This window comes from Eucyclogobius newberryi, unplaced genomic scaffold, assembly GCF_026437365.1.
Source record: "Eucyclogobius newberryi isolate DKJ021-1_F unplaced genomic scaffold, fEucNew1.0.hap1 SCAF_14, whole genome shotgun sequence".
NCBI classification, from domain to species: domain Eukaryota; kingdom Metazoa; phylum Chordata; class Actinopteri; order Gobiiformes; family Gobiidae; genus Eucyclogobius; species Eucyclogobius newberryi.
In genome coordinates, this window is record NW_027315768.1 from 5,532,508 (window position 1) to 5,553,802 (window position 21,295).

The 21,295-nt window shown below is 47.4% G+C and overlaps 1 protein-coding gene across 3 annotated transcripts in view; it reads right to left on the reverse strand.

The window, feature by feature from the left end:
• The window catches only part of map3k13 (mitogen-activated protein kinase kinase kinase 13), a 76,845-nt gene that overhangs the window by 2,399 nt on the left and 53,151 nt on the right, over positions 1-21,295 (reverse strand). For all 3 annotated transcript variants that reach the window (XM_072444220.1, XM_072444218.1, XM_072444219.1), the window contains 11 exons: positions 10,988-11,682; positions 10,015-10,198; positions 9,044-9,235; positions 8,274-8,432; positions 7,498-7,656; positions 4,747-4,855; positions 4,057-4,166; positions 3,705-3,821; positions 2,577-2,720; positions 664-1,405; positions 452-522 (listed from right to left, as the gene is read on the reverse strand). In XM_072444220.1, the coding sequence (XP_072300321.1) occupies positions 452-522; positions 664-1,405; positions 2,577-2,720; positions 3,705-3,821; positions 4,057-4,166; positions 4,747-4,855; positions 7,498-7,656; positions 8,274-8,432; positions 9,044-9,235; positions 10,015-10,198; positions 10,988-11,615 (2,615 nt within the window). In that variant the 5' untranslated portion in view covers positions 11,616-11,682. The remainder of the gene's footprint in view (positions 1-451; positions 523-663; positions 1,406-2,576; positions 2,721-3,704; positions 3,822-4,056; positions 4,167-4,746; positions 4,856-7,497; positions 7,657-8,273; positions 8,433-9,043; positions 9,236-10,014; positions 10,199-10,987; positions 11,683-21,295) is intronic.

Here is a 21,295-nt window from a genome sequence, read left to right on the forward strand (position 1 = left end):
ACGCGCACTACACAGCACACGCTCGGAGGCTGCAAAGCCACCAGAAGTACTGAGCCACTAAAGGCTAAACTGACATGTCACTAAGCTCAGCGATTGACTCAAACTGAATCAGAGCGTGTGTGTTCTACATGGCATGTTGTCCTCAGTATTACACGTGTGAGCATGCACCGCTACGATTAATCATTGACATGACATCTGAATACGGACTAGAAGAAGTCCGGACCATGCGCCTGGTTTTTGGGAGGACCGATCATGGGCACGTCGGGTTTACTTGCACTTTGGAATATCGATTTAAATAGGACTAAGGACAAATGATCTAGTGTCCAGGCATTAACGCAGTGATTTAGACAACAACTTGAAAACCACTGTTTTTTCTTCTATAAGCAGAAAAACGATATAATCGGCCCAAAGTCCAGACTAAGCTAATAAACAAACATGTGTGTGGTTGTACCTCGGTCGTCGTGGAAACTCCACCTCACTGTCCACCTCTCCCTCCTCCTCTTCTGAAGAATCATCTCCACCCTAAGACACAACCACAGGGTGAGGCCAAAGCCAGAGTACAGCATATACTTAGCAGAATATGAGTCATTGCATCCGTAAACCATATATATGGTTATATATTATATTATTATATATTATAAGGGTGCATGGAGTCTAAAGTACCTTCCTGAGAGGTCTGATGGTGCGGGGCAGCGGTGTGGGCACAGGGCAGGAGAGTTTGAAGCCGGTCGGCTGACCTGCCTCTAGCCTGTCCTGTCCCTCTGAGCCTGCCTCTGTGGTGGGCACCGCAGGAGTCGGGGGGCCCTCTTGCGGGTAGGTGGGTACCTCCAGCAAGTTGGAGGAAGACGGGGGGGCCTGACAGCGTTGGCAGCCGTGAAACGGGTGCTCCTGGCAGGGACACAGCGATCCAGCCCCTGCACTGGGGTTAGAGCCCGTAAACGTGGTCCTCTGGCGCGCATGGGCATCGACTGCTGTGGAGATGAGGTCAGGACTAGGCTCTGACACGCGGCGCTGCATGTGGTCGCTCTGCGGGCTCCTGAGGGCCGCAGCGGGGCCAAAGTAGCGCAGGTTGTTGGCACAGTTGACTACAGCTTCCTCTCGGCGCCGCAAGGGGAGAAAGGGGCCCTCCCGTACGGGCCGTAAATCTCTGGGGACTTCCTGGAGCTTGTGGATGGGGGGCAGATCCTGTGCAGACAGCTGCATGTTCTCCAGGGGCCCCGCGTTGGGTCTTAGGGCCCCAAGGAAGTCACTGTGGCTGCCTTTGCTGTTGGCGCGGCGGTGACGGGGCTTGCTCCTGTAGCGGGACTTTCCTGGAGGCGTGGAGACTTTGGGGCTGGCTGACAGAGGAGAGGGGGTCGGGAGCGGGTCCAGGCTGGGGATGCCCTCAGAGCGCAGCAGGTCCGGCCTACAACACCACAACAAGGGTCAAGTTTGAGTCCAAAAAAGAAATGAAAAGAAATAAATACAGAGCTGACGTCACCCAAACATAATACATGTTTTCTAAATCTAAATTGTACTTGAATTATACTTTTCAATCATCTCAACAACTCACAAAAAGACATAGAAATTCCAAGTCATTTCTTTGCAACTCTACATCACATTTTAATGTATTTTTATGTAATGCATTAGGTTTGGATAATGTTAGATGTACTAGAAATATAATATTTTAGTTTTTCTGAGCAGGAAACAGCTGATGTGAACGTGCCCTCGCTTTGTTTTGAAATGTCTGTGGGTTCAACACGTAAGTCGACACTTGAAATGCAAGATCAAGTCAGCGTTTTGATCCGAGTCTGAGTTCTCTCATGTCTAATCATCTTGCAGTGTAGTGCACGTGTGCTCTGTAGGTAGTGTAGTGCATGTGCAGCTCCTCCTTAGCTAAAGTGTTCTGGCTTTGGAAGCTAGAACAGTACCACTCCACTTTGGGTCGTTTAATCAGACCGGTACAATTCACTTAAGACAGTGGAGCCACTTTCAGACTGAACCAATCTGCTCCAAAGTAGGATTGTTATACTAATTAACCCTTTAACTCGCTTCTCAGACAATGTAGGGGACAAATTATTTTGCATATTGACCTGCTCTTTTACACTCTTACATCGTGTCTCTAGCCCCAATAATTAGAGGTTAAATTCTCAGAAACGTATTGTTTTAACACATTATTTTGTCGAATTTCTATGATTTACTCATTAGGGAAAGAAATCCCGCACACTGTCTTACTTGGAAAACAAAAGTTTAGAAGAGGCAACGTTTCGGCAACTGGGCCTTCGTCAGGCCATTTGTCATTTGCCTGACGAAGGCCCAGTTGCTGAAACGTTGCCTCTTCACTATTAAACTTTTATTTTGCAAGTAAGACAGTGTGCGGGATTTCTTTCCCTATTGCAGTTGGCGTCGTGTACGCCCTTCTCCTACGCACCAGGCATAGAACCTGATGTGCGGAGCACCGTCTTGATTTCTATGATTTACTCATTGAAATCATGAAAATGATTTTGATGATATTATATGACGATTTCCATACAACATCAATGAAACTAAAACCACATACTGCAACAAACGTACAAGTATCGCTCTGGAGATCGTACCTCTTGGCCTGGGGCAGTCCGTGTTTGTGGGAGATGCTGCCCTTCTTCCTGATGAGTTTCTCCACAGCGTTGGGCCTCACGATGGGCCGGACCAGGTGACGCTTGTACGAGCCGGGGTACTTCTTCTCCACTGCCTGTTCTCTTCTGAGCAGAAATGTCAAAAGTAAATCCATCACATTTGCATAGGCCATAACTGCATGAGAACATATAATACAACGTAATCTACAGTAAGGCTACATTTTCTAACATTGTTCCTCATCACAAACACACCTGGAATTAGCTTCATTCAGTTTGATCAATCCTGGTTCAAAAGTCCTCTATCTCAAAGCGTCAAAAACACTCTGTTCTGAATCTCCTCCATAACTGACCTCTTCTCCATCTGTGACGTGTCTCTGAGAATATTCTCTGCTGTTTTTTAAATCCATAAATCATTGCCAGACTCATTCTGTGCATTTCTTCCATCTAATCAGTACAACTGTGGGCTTCCCCTCATTTCACACTTTCCAGTAGTTTTTTATGATCCTGTAATTCCTCTGCAGCCAGCCGATGGCGTTAAAACTCAGTTTGTCCTGCTGGAAACAGTAGAAATGTAATTTTGTTTTCTATAAACAATTTATTGAGATGCCAAAATAAAGTACTCAATAGCATGTTTAAAGGCTGATAACAATACAAATAATGCATAGTATTTATCTTTTAAAATAATGTATACACTGAAAACCACAAATTACTTTCCGTTTGTCAGGCATTCCCCTCATCAGGATTTGGTGTTTGCACTACATCTACTGGTAGCAGAAGGAATTACCATGAGACAGGTCGGGGGCGTCATGCTAATGTAAATACGCAACAGTAATGAACACAAACTAATGTCATGGAAATCAGTTTTTTTGTGATGCTCAGGGAAGGAGCAGCTTGTAAACAGGATTCATGACAGAAGCGTGACTGAGGCTAAATACAAGGAACACTGTTATAACATGATACATACATATGGCTAGTTCACAGTGCACACTTTAAAGCTGTCCAGAGACAGATTTAAACATGAACTGAAAAAGTAATACAGAATACCCTGCAGATGACGTTATATTACTTTGCTGAACCTTTCAGTGTTTGTTTGAGTAGAGAGTGGCTTACTTCATGAGCTCCTTCTCGCGCACCTCCAGCTGCAGCATGATGGCGCTCAGCTCCATGTACAGGTTGTTGGCTCGCTCTAGTTTCCGCTCATAGTGTTCTCGGATGTCCAGCGCGTGCCTGAGTGTAACACAGAATACATGGTTGATTCTGATTCATCTGAGTGAGGAAAATATATCACGAGCTTCTGTATTTAGTATTTAGAAGTGTGTGTAAACTGATTGTAGCATAGAAACAACTTCCAACACTATTACATTAAAGTCAGGCTTTATGATGAGCATTAGAATAGTTTTCGATCTGCCTCTGAAGTTTTACTTCTGAGCTATCAACAGAAAGCAGACGTGTTTGTTCTGACCTGAGCTCGTCTCTGCGCCGGCGGATCAGCTCCTCGTCCAGTCTGTGAATACACGTGCCCTCACTCTTGATCTTCTCAAAGTGTTTCTTCACCTCCTCCCTCCATGCTCCCTGCAACACAACATGCAGTAAGTGTTTGTATCTGAAAAACACACTCCCACTGTGGTCTCAGATCAGCACTGTGTGCCACAATCCAGTAGGGGGCGCACTACTGATAATCCATAGCTGAACTGTACTTTCACCCAAGAGTAGAGCTACATCTATCAATTATTTTAGGAGACAGCTCGCCAAACAACTATTTCTATTGTACGTTGAGACTTTTGAAATACATTATCAACCAAATAAAACTTGAAATATGATGACTAAAAGGTTCAATAGAGAATATTTACATTGGTTATATCTACATTGGTTCCATGGCATTTTAAGCTTTATTTAGTCTCTTGCGCTAAAATCAATTGTAAGAGGTAGACCTAGCCCAGATACACTTCGGGCAGACTATTAACAACAGATTCATTAAAAATCTTGTAAAATCTAATATCTCAATTTCACTATTTAGTCACAACTATATTTTTTACTTAATTTTTCATCTGCCTTAAATGTTGCCTCTAAACACATCAGCGCTTTAAAAATCTGTGCAGCAATATCCGTAAGAAACCCTCTAGAAAAAACAGAGCGCAGGCCAGTCCCAGACCTGAGACTTGAAGTAGGTCTCCTGAGGGGTTCCCAGAACATCTGCTGAGGCGATGTCCAAGTGCAGGAGGATCTGTCTGAATGACGGCCTGTTCCTCGGCTTCCCTTGCCTAAAAACAAACAAGGCAAGGCAAGTTTATTTGTAGAGCACATTTCATACACAAGGCAATTCAAAGTGCTTCACACAGCAGGAAAAATGTATTAAAATCACAAAGAAATTACAGATACAGAAATACAATAAAATTAAAAACAAACAGTATTATATTGCGTTCCCACTTGACCAGTTTAGTCCGGACTGAATTGATCCGGCTCAGTTGGCGGCCATCTTTAGACCGGCTCAATTGACTGTGCGTTCCCACTCAGGAGCGAGACTGGGGCTGATTCGGCAATTACACTCCGCCGCCTACAGAGCGATGTTTACCACTGCATATGTTGGCACTATATCGTTGTGCGCCAAATTACGTGCTGTTTAAATAATAAAGGCGGAGCCTCCTGTTACTCTTCTCTCTCCGAAACAGAGCGGCTGAGCAGCGTGGCTACCGAACATCAAAGACACTCATGTCTCCTGTCTGTATTGCTAACTTGGTAGACTACTTGTAGTATTCTGTAAAGATGTCTACACAGGCAGAAGGCACAGGTGAGAGTTCCCGTGCACGTGCAGAGTGTCCCTCAGCAGTAGACTCATCAATTGCCGGTCTCGCTCCTGGCTGTTCCCACTCGCTCCAGAGCGAAACCGGGGCCGCTCTCGCTTCTCGGCCGGGGTGAGTGGAGCAGCTCAATCCGGCAATTTCCCTAGTGGGAAGAAGTTGGTGCAAACTGATTTGGGGCGTCTCCGGACTAAAATGCAAGTGGGAACGCAGCTTTAGTGAACCGTATATCCTGAAATCCTCTACTACCAGTCTGAGCTGGTTTAGTCCTGTTTCAGTCCTGTTACATCCATCTTCCAGCCCTATCACAGCCCCGTTCCAGCCCCATTCCAGCCCCGTTCCAGCCCCATTCCAGCCCCGTTCCAGCCCCGTTTCAGCTCTGTTTTAGTCCCGTTACATCGATCTTTCAGCCCTATCACAGCCCCATTACAGCCCTGTTTAAGTCCTGTTACAGCCTCGTTACAGCCCTGTTAAAGCCCTGTTTCAGTCTTGTTACATCCATCTTCCAGCCCTATCACAGCCCCGTTACAGCCCTGTTTAAGTCCTGTTACAGCCTCGTTACAGCCCTGTTACAGCCCTGTTTCAGTCTTGTTACATCCATCTTCCAGCCCTATCACAGCCCCGTTACAGCCCTGTTTAAGTCCTGTTACAGCCTCGTTACAGCCCTGTTAAAGCCCTGTTTCAGTCTTGTTACATCCATCTTCCAGCCCTATCACAGCCCCGTTACAGCCCTGTTTAAGTCCTGTTACAGCCTCGTTACAGCCCTGTTACAGCCCTGTTTCAGTCTTGTTACATCCATCTTCCAGCCCTATCACAGCCCCGTTACAGCCCTGTTTAAGTCCTGTTACAGCCTCGTTACAGCCCTGTTAAAGCCCTGTTTCAGTCTTGTTACATCCATCTTCCAGCCCTATCACAGCCCCGTTACAGCCCTGTTTAAGTCCTGTTACAGCCTCGTTACAGCCCTGTTACAGCCCTGTTTCAGTCTTGTTACATCCATCTTCCAGCCCTATCACAGCCCCGTTACAGCCCTGTTTAAGTCCTGTTACAGCCTCGTTACAGCCCTGTTACAGCCCTGTTTCAGTCTTGTTACATCCATCTTTCAGCCCTATCACAGCCCCGTTACAGCCCTGTTTAAGTCCTGTTACAGCCTCGTTACAGCCCTGTTAAAGCCCTGTTTCAGTCTTGTTACATCCATCTTTCAGCCCTATCACAGCCCCGTTACAGCCCTGTTTAAGTCCTGTTACAGCCTCGTTACAGCCCTGTTAAAGCCCTGTTTCAGTCTTGTTACATCCATCTTCCAGCCCTATCACAGCCCCGTTACAGCCCTGTTTAAGTCCTGTTACAGCCTCGTTACGGCCCTGTTAAAGCCCTGTTTCAGTCTTGTTACATCCATCTTCCAGCCCTATCACAGCCCCGTTACAGCCCTGTTTAAGTCCTGTTACAGCCTCGTTACGGCCCTGTTAAAGCCCTGTTTCAGTCTTGTTACATCCATCTTCCAGCCCTATCACAGCCCCGTTACAGCCCTGTTTAAGTCCTGTTACAGCCTCGTTACGGCCCTGTTAAAGCCCTGTTTCAGTCTTGTTACATCCATCTTCCAGCCCTATCACAGCCCCGTTACAGCCCTGTTTAAGTCCTGTTACAGCCTTGTCACAGCCCTGTTACAGACCTGTTTCAGTCCCGTTATATCCATCTTTCAGCCCTGTTTCAGTCCTGTTACAGCTCCGTTATAGCCCAGTTTCAGCCTCGTTACAGCCCTGTTAAAGCCCTGTTCTAGTCCTGTTACAGCCCTGTTTCAGTCCCGTCTCAGCTCTGTTTCAGTCCCGTTATATCCATCTTTCAGCCCTGTTTCAGTCCTGTTACAGCTCCGTTATAGCCCAGTTTCAGCCTCGTTACAGCCCTGTTAAAGCCCTGTTCTAGTCCTGTTACAGCCCTGTTTCAGTCCCGTCTCAGCTCTGTTTCAGGCCTGGTCACATCTCCAGCCTGTACGTCCATGGAAGCAGATCTCTCCTGGACTGTGTTCCAGTAAAAACATCATTAGCGGTTCTGACCCTAGCCCTCAGTAGCACAGCGGGACCCTCTGATGATCCAAACCTCAGTGCACTCACCAGGTCTGCTTCATGAGGATCTTGAAGCCGTCGGGGCAGGTGGAGGGGACGGGCAGGTGTAGGCTGTTACTGCCCACTCCCCAAATGATGGCCGAGGAGTCCACGTCTTTGTACGGCATCTCTCCGGTCAGCAGCTCCCACAGCACCACGCCGAAAGACCTGCACACACACAATTCAAGTCCAATTGACACAGATACTGCTTTATTTGTATTGTTCTTGGCCTTTAAACGTGCTCTTGAGTACATTTACTTTGGTATCTGTGTTTTAGAACTTAAAATACTTGGTCGACATGAAGGAATTGAGTTAGAGCGCTTTCAACTGGCTGCAGAGAGAATTAGACTGAATGTTTTTTTGAGGTTCAGAGGGGAGAGGACTTACAAAACAGGATTCAGCAAACAAGCGTGAATGACACTAAATACAACTCCAGGAATGGTTTTGATGAGGGAACAGTGTATAACATCGTCAAAACTACAAAAAAGACAAGTTTGCATAATGTGTGTCAGGAAAAATGCATTTTTGTAGCACCATTGTGTCCTGTGAGTCCAGACTGATGTTAACTTTCAAGGAAAATGGCACTGCAATGACCTGACCATCATAAACGTTTAAAGCAATTCAATATCAATAATCCAATCATAAAAGAGAGAGAGCTCCTCACTTATTTGGTCAGCCAGATCGTGCAACTAAACCCCCCAAACCCTTAATGATATGACATGTCCGCAGTAAATGAAAGCTAAATGATTATTTGGGTATGAGAACATGCTACAATGATGTCTTACCAGATGTCCACTTTCTCAGACACGGGCTCGTTGCGGATCACTTCCGGGGCCATCCAGGCCACTGTCCCGGCGAAGGACATCTTGGTGCTTTTGTCGCTGAGCTCTTTGGACGTGCCAAAGTCTGAGATCTTTATGTTGTCGCTCTGAGTCACCAGCACACTGCAAACACAAATAAGCAGCTTTAGAACTAGTATTAGTCCCAATTGAGTAAATATGTGCACAAACTACCTTTTGTATCCATTTTTTTATTTTGTGTCAGTGTTAATTCTGTTGAATAATTTCATAGATTTGGTTACTGACACAAATTAAATCAACATTGATTGACTGGATCTCTCATCATATCAACATATGTAGGCATTTAATCACAGATTTAAAGTCCCAAGCTCCCTGTGAAACAGTTCAGCTTTAGTTTGAGTTTTCTGTCAAATCTTTGGATCAGGACCACAGTTATTCAGAAGAATTAATTGATGAAAGTAAAATGTTTTAATATGCACAACATATGTACATGAATATCATATATTGAAAATGTTTCATGTCTAAATTTAAATCAAATTCATGTAGCCTTTATACACATTAATACATGAACTGTAATGCATTACAGTTATGATTTGATTTATCTCATCACATATTAAATATAGTCTCTGCTTCATCAGAGTCTACAGCGAATACTCATATCCAGATTTGCATTGGTTTGGTTTGGTTTCCACAACTCTGAAGAGGTTCCACTGGACTCTAGCAGCAGAGCCTTGTGTCCCCTCACCAGGACTCACTTGGGGGACTTAAGGTCACGGTGGATGATCTTGTGCAGGTGCAGGTAGTTCATTCCGCTGGCGATGCCTGAGGCCCAGTCCACCAGCAGGTGTGGACTGACCTTCCTGCCCGCGCGGAGCACCTCGAACAGCTGGCCCTGAGCGCAGTACTCCATAATGATGCAGTAACATGGCGCCTGCGTGCACACTCCCCTGAAGAACAAGCAAACATGCATATACTGCAGGGTGTATGACGGGTATGATTGCTAACACCTAGAAAAAAAAATAACATCCTCCATTAATTTTCATATATTGTGACTGGAGATGGGAATCGAGAACCGGTTCTATTTTTAGCAATACATTGAAAACCTTTGTCTCCTCCCTTAACAGTTCCTCTTATCAATGGCGCTTTGGGACACTGTATCTAGGGCCACTGCTCTCTTTCTGGTGATTAAAACAGAAATGGTACAGGGATGCTGCCCCCCCCCCCACTCCCTCAAAAGTATAGACACAGGGCTTTGATGATTATAATACAATCTGCAGTGTCTTTCTTTTAAAGATATATAGTAATAACTTTTTTCTCAGTTTATTGTGTGGCCCCCCCCACAGCCCCTGGGTTTCCCTGCTCCGCCCCTGCTCCGCCCCTGCTCCGCCCCTACTACAGGGCTCGCACACAGCTTTCACTCTCTTGCCTCTTCTCTTCTCACTTTGCAGAGTGGTATTTATAAGCAATCGATAAGGAACATGATCGACATGTGAAATTGTCAGTGCCATTGATATTGTTAAGTCTCTATTAGTGACTGCACCACCAAAATATGTTCATGTCTAACATCAGCTACAGTTGTATTCAATTTGAAGCATAAATGTTACATTTAAAACAGTTATATATATACTTTAGCAACTTTAGTACATTAAAAGTAAACTGTCATTTCATTGATGGAGGGTACAGCTCCATCAAGGGGGTACCAAGTGTAGTGCGGTGGAGGACCTACTTGAAGCTGATGATGTTGGGGTGCTTGAGCTTCCTCAGGTGCTTGATGTCCGTTTCCTTCTGCTCTCTCACTTTCTTGATGGCCACCTCTTCAGAGCGAAACTTCCCCAGGAACACCGCCCCCTGTGCCCCGCTGCCCAGCCACTGCAGCTCTGAGATCTCCTCAAACGGGACCTCCCACATGTCTGCCAGCACAGCAATGTGTAAACAAGGACAACACATAATCACACACTTTTCCACACCTAAAACAAATACTTTTAATTCAAAATCAAAACTGGACCATTTCAGAACCAAGTGTGGACTAACCAGCACATCTCTGTACTACTCATATCTGCCATAACGTACCAGATTTTTTGATTCAATAAAGTCAAATTAGTTTTGCTCCAGAACAGATATATTGCAAAAGTAGCTCTTAGGGTCAAAATTAAACTGCTGTGTGCTGCCTGCATCTCATTATAGAGTGTTTTATTCCCTGGGAAGAGCGCTGTCAGCATGCTAATGTTTGTTAGCTTCAGTTTTGGGTGTAACTGCGTTACTAATACTTAGTTACTGTAATTACATTACAATTTTATGTAACTTATTAACGCATTACTGTGAAAATCCTTGTAATGAGATTATAGTTACAAATAATGAGATTATAGTTACAAATAATGCTCAGTTAGTTAATTGGAACATCTAAAACAGTGCTAAGGAGGAGAATGCATCCTTTCTCTGCAGGACTGAAGGAGCACAGTGAATGTCCTCAGTGTGCTCGGTCGAGGGCTACCAGTTCAATTCACCTAAATGGGCCTATCATTGTATTCATAAACAGATAACATGACCATTAAACTGTGAGTAACTATTTGATATAAGTGCATATGTGGGGCATTTGTGTGCATTTATCATGTAGTTTTATCTGAATTCACACTTGACTCTGACAGTAATACACTTTTAAACACAGTCCATGATGAGGCCTTGGGGGTCTGAAGCCTCACCTTGCTGCTGCAGCTTGTACTCGGTGGAGTATGTTTTCCCGATGATGTTCCAGACGGGCCGCAGACACCCAAACAGCCCCTCGAGGAAGCCCCCCTGTCCCGGGCCTGCTCTCTGGAAGTGAAGCTTGATATCGTCCGGGTGTGGGTGCTGCGGCCTCCTCTCCTCCTTCTGGTCCTCCCCTCCCTGCTGCGTGGTGGGACACTCCCCCTCCCCCATTTGCTCCTCCGACCCGCTAACCCCCCCTCCTCTGCCGTGCTTGCAGAACCTGGGCGACCCCCCCTCCTCCTCCTGCTCCTGCAGCTGGAGGACGCTGTTGTCAAAGTGTCCGCGCGTGGAGTCCACACTCAGAGCCACGTTCTGCGGGCTCACACCTCCCAGCGGGGCGTCGTCATCGGGGACGGGGGTCTGCGGCGATGGCACGGCCAGCAGGGTGGGCGGGGCAAGGTCGGTAATGATCTGAGGGGGCGGCGTGGGCGGGGCCGGTGGGGAGTTGTTGGAGGACTTCTTCATGGCGTCGCCGACCACAGACAGTTTGAGCTCCTCCTTGAGCTTTCCCACGAGCAGGCTGGGGCAGGAGGTCCAGGACAGCACCTCTGGGGAACTACCCATGGTGTCGTGAGGGTGCATGGGCCGCCTGCGGGGGCACAGGAGCCGGGCTAACACGCAGGGACTGAAGAGCGGACGATGATGTCACCTGTGGAGCACAAGAACGGCACCGTTACAAGAAGGATATGCACCAAGATATGCCACAAAAGTCACATCATATCATGTTTTTTCACAGTTTATGCATTTATTCACTCAAAGCATGATGGCAAGAATTAGCCTCTAAACATCACAAACTCTGAAATACCAGGACTGTGTTTCGTGTAATCAACTGATATGGCAATTAGTGGTAAAAAGGCACTGCCTCATTCAAATGAATTAGATAGAGCGTTTATATGAGTGTGCAGCTGTTCTTCACATGTCACTCGTCTATCCATGGGTTTCAGAATGATGAGAAATTAGGACTGCTGACATAGCAATAAACAATTCAAAACAAAAATATCCTATATTTTGAATGGGAAAACGCCTGACGCCTACAACAGGAAGCTGAAACCTACAGTATGACTTTAGGATGGTAACAAAAATGTTTTAGACCCAAATAAGATTTTCATTCTCATATTGTTGGAGAAATATACTGGGGCAAAAGAACAGTCCCTGTGACCAGCCCCACTCACAGTCACACTCACAGCCCCACTCACAGTCACACTCACAGCCCCACTCACAGTCAACAGTCACACTCACACTCACAGTCAGTCACAGTCACAGCCCCACTCACAGTCACACTCACAGCCCCACTCACAGTCACAGTCGCACTCACAGCCCCACTCACAGTCACAGTCGCACTCACAGTCACACTCACAGTCACACTCACAGTCACACTCACAGTCACACTCACAGTCACACTCACAATCACAGTCACAGTCACACTCACAGCCCCACTCACACTCAGTCACAGTCACACTCACAGTCACACTCACAGTCACACTCACAATCACAGTCACAGTCACACTCACAGCCCCACTCACACTCAGTCACAGTCACACTCACAGCCCCACTCACACTCAGTCACAGTCACACTCACACTCACAGTCACACTCACAGTCACACTCACAGCCCCACTGACACTCAGTCACAGTCACACTCACACTCACAGTCACACTCACAGTCACACTCACAGTCACACTCACAGTCACACTCACAGCCCCACTCACAGTCACACTCACAGTCACACTCACAGTCACACTCACAGTCACACTCACAGTCACACTCACAGCCCCACTCACAGTCACTCACAGTCACACTCACACTCACAGTCACACTCACAGTCACACTCACAGCCCCACTCACAGTCACACTCACAGTCACACTCACAGTCACAGCCCCACTCACAGTCACAGTCACAGTCACACTCACAGTCACAGTCACACTCACAGTAACACTCACAGTCACACTCACAGTCACAGTCACACTCACAGCCCCACTCCCACTCAGTCACAGTCACACTCACAGTCGCACTCACAGTCACACTCACAGTCACAGTCACACTCACAGCCCCACTCCCACTCAGTCACAGTCACACTCACAGTCGCACTCACAGTCACACTCACAGTCACACTCACAGCCCCACTCCCACTCAGTCACAGTCACACTCACACTCACACTCACAGTCACACTCACAGTCACACTCACAGCCCCACTCACAGCCCCACTCACAGCCCCACTCACAGTCACACTCACAGTCACACTCACAGTCACACTCACAGTCACACTCACAGTCACAGTCACACTCACAGTCACACTCACAGTCACACTCACAGCCCCACTCACAGTCACACTCACAGTCACACTCACAGTCACAGCCCCACTCACAGTCACAGTCACAGTCACACTCACAGTCACAGTCACACTCACAGTAACACTCACAGTCACACTCACAGTCACAGTCACACTCACAGCCCCACTCCCACTCAGTCACAGTCACACTCACAGTCGCACTCACAGTCACACTCACAGTCACAGCCCCACTCCCACTCAGTCACAGTCACACTCACAGTCACAGTCACACTGACACTCACATTCAGTCAGAGTCGCACATGCAAAGACACAACATTAGTATAATTGTACCCGCAGCCTTCACTAGTGGCTCAACATCTACATTACACTCTATCAGAGGGATTAACTGTGCAACATCTGGCACAACGGCACAACCTCAGCCTCTCTCTCTTTCAACTTTATTTCCCCTCCTTCTTATCTCTCTCTTCTCTCCTACATTGCTCTGCTTCAATTTTCTTTCACATCTCTTTTATCTCTTTCTCTCCGCTCCCTCATGTTCTCCCTTCCTCTCTTTCCTTTTCTCTATCTTACTCTTCTCGCTCCTCCCTCTCATCTACTATCTCCCCCTCTCTCTTTCCTCTTCTCTCTCCCTCTCTCTTCATCTCTCTCCTCTTCTTAATCATTGTCTCACTCCTCCCTCCCCTCCTTCTCTCTCTTCTTTCCTACTTCTCTCTCCTCTCCCTCTCTCCTCTCTCTCTCCTTCTCTCTCTACTCTTCTCTCTCCTCTTTTCTCTCTCTTCTCTCTCTCCTCTTCTCTCTCTTTTCTCTTCTCTCTCTCCTCCTCTTTTCTCTCTCCTCTTCTCTCTCTTTTCTCTCTACTCTTCTCTCTCTTTTCCCTCTCCTCTTCTCTCTCTTTTCCCTCTCCTCTTCTCTCTCTTTTCCCTCTCCTCTTCTCTCTCTTTTCCCTCTCCTCTTCTCTCTTTTCTCTCTACTCTTTTCTCTCTCCTCTTCTCTGTCTTTTCTCTCTACTCTTCTCTCTCTTTTCTCTCTACTCTCCTCTCTCCTCCTCTTCTCTCTCTTCTCTCCTCTCTCTCCTCCTCTTTTCTCTCTCCTCTTTTCTCTCTCCTCTTTTCTCTCTCCTCTTTTCTCTCTCCTCTTTTCTCTCTCCTCTTCTCTCTCTCCTCTTATCTTCTCTCCTCTCCCTCTCTCCTCTTCTCCCTCTCCTCTTCTCTTCTCTCCTCTTCTCTCTCTCTCTCCTCTTCTCCCTCTCCTCTTCTCTCCTCTCCCCTCTCTCTCTCCTCTTCTCCCTCTCCTCTTCTCTCCACTCCCCTCTCTCTCTCCTCTTCTCTCCTCTCCCCTCTCTCTCTCCTCTTCTCCCTCTCCTCTTCTCTCCTCTCTCCTCCAGCAGAGTCTTAATCTGAACACATTGTTACACAAGAGCAGGTCAATGCAGGGAAAAATGCTTTGCTCACAGGGCAAAGACAAATAACATAAAAGGATTTAGTTATTCAGAATTATTCAACTACATTTGGATCCAAGTATTGGTGTTTCATTGTTTCGCATACTTTTACTACTGGATGCTGGATGCCCCCGATCCAAATGTTATGTTCCTGTGAGCAGTGGGCCCTAAAAGAGGCCCAGACCACGGTGGATTTATGGGGCTGATACAAATATAAAGTGGAAACACTTTCAGACCGATCCATTCCAAAGCAAACTAGCCAATAAAAACTGACAGCGGAGTTACTCCAGAACTAGAGGAGCTGTAAGCAGATGTGATGGTTTGGCAGAATAGATGTGTCTACTGCACAAAGCAAGGGGCCCTCAACCTCTGGAGATGTCAGTTCCAGTCCCATCTCCCGTTTGGACAGTGTTTAAATCATTCATCAGAGTTTGATTCAGTGACCCGCTGGTACATACTCAAAGCCGTTTCCTGGCACAGCACGGTTTGGGTTACTCAGTCTGTGTGTTTGTTTTGCGTCTCTGTGCTTCCTGGATGTCGAGGGGTAACCTGACCTTCCCTCCCGGCCTCATGCATTATGCAGGCCGCTGCTGAGAGTGCAGGCCAAGGGGAGAGCACTCGATCGGATGTCCAATAAATCCGGCCCTTCAAGAGTCCAGACAATCGAGCTGTAATTCCACCCCCGGGACAGTGCTCCGAGCCGGGCCAGTGACGTAGGGCGCGTGCTGTAGGAAGAGGTGGAGCGTGGAGAGAATCACGACTGTACACAGGAGACGCATTTAACCAAGAGGTTCAGATTCTGATGCGGATGGAAGCCTCTTTTGTTCTATGTACGCCTTTTTATCACATAACCAAAAAGTACTCAAATACTACAACCCTCTTGTTTCCACCAGCTTTATGTCAGTTCCTGCTGGCTCGATTGACTTTATAAGATAAGATAAGATAAGATATTCCTTTATTGTCCCACATGGGGAAATTTCATTGGTGCAACGCAGGTAGATACAGAGGTAGATACAGAAGAACAGATCACTTATAGGAAGTCTGAAAAACACTTTCAGTAGAAGATCTCCTATAAATAAATAAAAACTCCCATAGACAAATAAATAAATAAATACATAAATACCATTGCATGTGATCACGACAGTAATTGCACATGAATATGTGTCACGACAGCACATAGATTGCACATGAATTTCACATGAATTGCACATGAATTCCAACAGCAATTGCACATATGACAGAGTTGCACATCAGTATTAGGTTAGGTCAGTATTGCGAGTGTTCAGTACTAACAGTTTTTGTCATAAAGTCTGACAGCAGCAGGAAGGAAAGACCTACGGAACCTTTCCTTCGCACATCGAGGGTGGATCAGTCTCTCACTGAAGCTGCTCTCCAGAGCAGAGAGAGTGTCCTGCAGGGGGTGACACTCATGGTCCAGCATAGATGTGAATCTAGCCAGGACCCTCCTGTCCCCCACCTCCTGCACCGAGTCCAGAGCACAGCCCAGGACGGAGCTGGACTTCTTGATGACTCTGTCCAGCTTCCTCCTCTCCCTCTCTGTGATGCTGCTGCTCCAGCAGGCCACACCGTACAGGAGGGCTGATGCCACCACAGAGTCGTAGAAGGTCTTCAGGAGTGGCCCTGTCACTCCAAAAGACCTGAGTCTCCTCAGGAGGTAGAGCCGACTCTGGCTCTTCCTGTACAGTGCGTCTGTGTTATGAGTCCAGTCCAGTTTGTGGTTCAGATGAACACCCAGGTACTTGTATGAGTCCACTCTCTCAATGTCCCGTCCCTGGATGTTCACTGGTGAGGGGGCAGTGGGGTGGCGTCTGCGGAAATCCACCACCATCTCCTTGGTCTTCCCCGCGTTGATGAGGAGGTGGTTCCGCTGACACCAGTCCACAAAGTCCTGCGCCAGTCCTCTGTATTCCGCGTCATCGTCGTCCGTGATGAGTCCGATGATGGCAGAGTCGTCAGAGAACTTCTGCAGGACACAGCTGTCCGTGTCATGTCTGAAGTCTGCAGTGTAAAGGGTGAAGAGAAAGGGCGCGAGGACAGTGCCCTGGGGCGCCCCCACACTGCAGGTCCGAGTGTCAGACACACAGTTCCGGGCTCTCACAAACTGGGGTCGGTCTGTGAGGTAGTCCAGGATCCACTCTGCCAGGTCATACTCCACACCAGCCGTCTCCAGCTTGTCCCTCAGGAGCAGCGGCTGGATGGTGTTGAAGGCACTGGAGAGATCGAAGAACAGGATCCTCACAGAGCTGCCAGGCTTTTCCAGGTGAGAGAGAGAGCGGTGCAGCAGGGAGATGACGGCGTCCTCCACTCCGATGCCAGACCGATATGCAAACTGCAGCGGGTCCATGGCTGAGCTCACGGTGGAGCGGAGGTGGTCCAGGACTAGCCGCTCCAGTGTCTTCATCAGGTGGGACGTGAGAGCCACTGGCCTGAAGCTGTTGAGGTCTTTGGGGCGCGGTGTCTTAGGCACAGGTACCAGACAGGAGGTCTTCCAGACCTGTGGTACCACCCTCAGCTTCAGGCTCATGTTGAAGACATGCTCCATAACTCCACACAGTTCATCTGCGCAGGACTTAAGGAGCCTGGGGCTGATGCCATCAGGTCCTGCTGCCTTCCTCACTTTAATCCTCTTCAGCTCACTCCTCACCTGTGCTGCTGTGACAGTCAGTGGTTGGCAGGGGGACCGTGTGCTGGGGGGATGGGTGAGTCCAGGCGAAGTGGGGAGCTGATGGTCCGGGGCAGATAAGCGAAGAGGAACAGATGCAGGGCATTGTCCAGCTGTGGAAGAGGGAGCATGCAGCTGTGCAGGGGGAGGGGCGGGTGACCGATCAAACCTCAAGAAGTGAGCATTTAAATCATTCACCCACTGTAGATCCCCCTCTGTCTGGGCAGGGGGGATTTTGAAGCCCGAGATAGTTTTCAGGCTCCTCCACACTCCCTGAATGTTCTTTTGCTGCAGCTGCTCCTCCATCCTCCTCTTGTAGCCGGCCTCAGCCTGCCTGATCTTCCTCCTCAGCTCCTTCTGCACAGTCCTCAGCTCCTCCTTGTTCCCTGACCTGAAGGCTCTCTTCTTCTCCTTCAGCAGAGCCTTCAGTTCACGGTTAATCCATGGCTTGTTGTTTGGAAAACACCGCACCGTCCGGGAGGGAACAATGTTCTCAAAACAGAAGTTGATGTAGTCCGTGATGCACTCTGTGATGGTGTTGATGTCCTCCCCATGTGGGTCATGAAGCTCAGTCCAGACAGTGGTGCTGAAGCAGTCCCTCAGAGCCTCCTCGCTCTCAGCAGACCACATCCTCACCTCACGGGACACCACAGGCTGCCTGCGCACGATGGGTTCATACACAGGCCTCAGATGTACAAGGTTGTGGTCCGAGCTGCCCAGGGGAGGGAGGGGGGAAGAGGAATAAGCCTCCTTGGTGTTGGCAAAAAACAAGTCCAATGTTCTATTCTCTCTGGTGGGGCAGGTAACATACTGGGTGTATGTTGGTAGGACAGAAGAGGGAGAAGCGTGGTTAAAGTCACCAGAGATGAGGAAGAGAGCCTGTGGATGCTGTGTTTGCAGCCTACAAGTGCAGGAGAGCAGTGCTTCACAAGCATTTTCAGCATTGGCAGACGGGGTCACATAGACTGTGATCAAAATCACATGTGAGAACTCCCGGGGCAGATAGTATGGCCTCATGCCAATGGCCAATAGTTCAATATCCTTGTTACATAGCTGCTCCCTCACTGTGCAGTGTTCGGGTTTGGACCAGCTCGTGTTCACATACACCGCCAGACCGCCTCCTCTTTTCTTCCCGGATTCTCTCGTTCTGTCCGCCCGCAGCAGATGAAAATTGTCCAAACCTACAATAGAGTCTGGCATTTCTGCTGTTAACCAGGTCTCTGTGAAAATCAAGACGCTGCTGTCCCTATAAATCCTCTGGGACCGCATGAGGCTCGCTATTTCCGTCATTTTATTTTGAAGGGACCTCACGTTACCCATGACTACGGCGGGAACCGACTTCCTGTTTTCTCCTCTCTTCTCTCGGAGTTTACGTCCAACCCGTCTGCTTCGTTGCGTTTTCCTTAGGATATCCGCCGGGATAACGTGACGATCTCCGGGTAAGACGACTGTTCTCCGCAGTTTCATGAGTTCTTCCGTTGTGTAAACGCGGTACGGCGCCGGGCGGGGGGCGGGGCCGGAGCCGGGGGACTCAGAGCCAAGACACATCGCAACGACACGACGAAAACACTCAATCCAGCCGAATAAAGTCAAAACAAGTTAATTTAAAGCGATTCCAGTGCGTGTCCCGATCGTTCGTGAAGTTCCTCTTTCATATAAACGTGTATATCAACGTGTACCGACGACACGCCATACTTTAGCGCGGCCGGAGGGCGCGGGGGGGGGGGGGGGGGGGGGGGGGGGGGGGGCTGGTGGGCTCGCTCGGAGCTAGCTCACGTCACAACAACACAACGGACGCAACGAAAAACGCTCAAATCCAGCCGAAAAAAGTCAAAAACAGTTGAATTAAAAAACTATTCCAGCGCGTGTCCCTATCGTACAGTAAAATAGAAAAAATATACTAACTATATTTACAAAATATAGGAGATAAAGCACAATAAGTGTGAGAAAGAAGAGAGAGCGTTTACACCGGGCTGCCAGCTGTACCAGCGCCTTATGACGTATTCTGCCCTGCCCACTTTTTCCTCTTTTTTGCCACAGATCAGCACTTTTGTTTTAATTGCACTTCCGGTCCAGCAGGAATTCCATTGATTTAAATGGAGAATGCGGGAAAGTCTGGAATTAAAATATGCTGTAAAGTAGATTTGTGTCAAATGTCCAATGTTCACGTGACCAAAAATCAACAATGCACTGATTTCCTGGGCGGCCCAAAAATGACTTTATAGTCTGTGTAGAACTTATTTTCTCTGGAAGTCACAGGTCTATGTTAACAAATACAACAAGAAAGATGACTTAGGATGGGAGCGCCCAGACAGGCTTCCGGAATAAGGTGAATATGGAATTGGTAAAAAGCATTGAGGAAACATTTCAAACGTTATCACGGTGACGGCTCCAAATAGTTCTTAGCGCTCACAAACTCTTTGGTAATTCCCTAGTATTCACATGCATGAATTTCCTAGTGTTATCTCCCCCTTTTTCAGGGGGAGGTGTTATTAGTGGTATGGGAAACGGGAGTACCCAGAGACACGGATAGAACATGCAAACTTCACAGAAAGGCATGCCACCCGGGAGTCAGACCCAAGACCTTATTGCTGTGAGGTGAGAGCGCTAACTGCTGCGCCACTGTGTCAGCTAACCACCAATAAACTGTTTTAATTAGACAAACAGTGCGTAGTCTGATTTGCTGCTTTTAGGTTAAGGAAAATACTTTATTGTGCTCCTTCAATGCCGCTGGGGCCACCTGTCAGGAGCAGTGGGGCCACCTGTCAGGAGAAGTGGGGCCACAGCACAGTACTCCAGAAACTAGATCCAGATCTGAGCTAGATTCCTAGTAAACCAGTAGCGTGCGGTGACTTTATGGATGGGCAAGCCCACTTAGGGTGTTTATCAGTATTTGTGGATAACATTTGCACACAAAAGTGAAAAAAACAACAACAAAAAAACGTACATGCAAATCACATCGAACCTGGTCTCTTGTGTGAAGGGCAACAGTCTATCCTACTAACTACCATACCTACTTTAACTGTTGGATTTAATAGTCTAAGTTCATGATCAATTCATTATTAAAATCCTGCCTGTATTTCTAACTAACGTCTACTCATTAGAAACAGGAACAGAGCCTTAACTGCAAACAAAGGCTTGTCTCTAAAAGACAGTTTTTAAGTCTCTTGTTGAAACTTGTGTGTGGTCCTCAGAGCACATGTGCAGACCTCTGAAACAAGTCGCTGTCCGCTCTGGTTCTAAAAGCTCATGTTGGACAGCGGAGCCTGAACGGGCCTCTGAACACACCCACAAAATGAAAAAGGGTGGGAGAAGAAGACCTAAGCTTCCTGCAGTTTTACTCAGCGGCCTGTAGAGGTCACTAAAAGACACCGTGACTTCCAGGGAAGCTTCAGCAGCAGAAGTGAGAGGAAAACTGGCTTATTTGAATATATTTGTGACACACAGTAATTTTAGATTTTATTGGTCACTCACAGCGTGCCTTGATTACCTTGACCACACGGAATTGTAATAAACACATTAGAGATTGATCAACATTGTTTTTTCCATGGCTGATCATTTTGGACTGATATGAAGGGTAATCTCAATCATCTTCCACAAAAATCATGACATGAAACTAACTTAATAACGGTAAATAACTTTCACTGTTCTGTTTTACATCCCTGTTTTACTACAATCAAACAGTCAACCTTTATTTATAGAGCCCTTTACAACACTCAAGGTGACCAAAGGGCTTCACAAAAGGAATCTGACTTAAAAGAGAGCCGTGTAATTACATTTTCAGTGTTAAATCAAATCTTCAAGCATCTATCGTTAAACAATGCCTTTAAACAAATATTGTCTTATGCT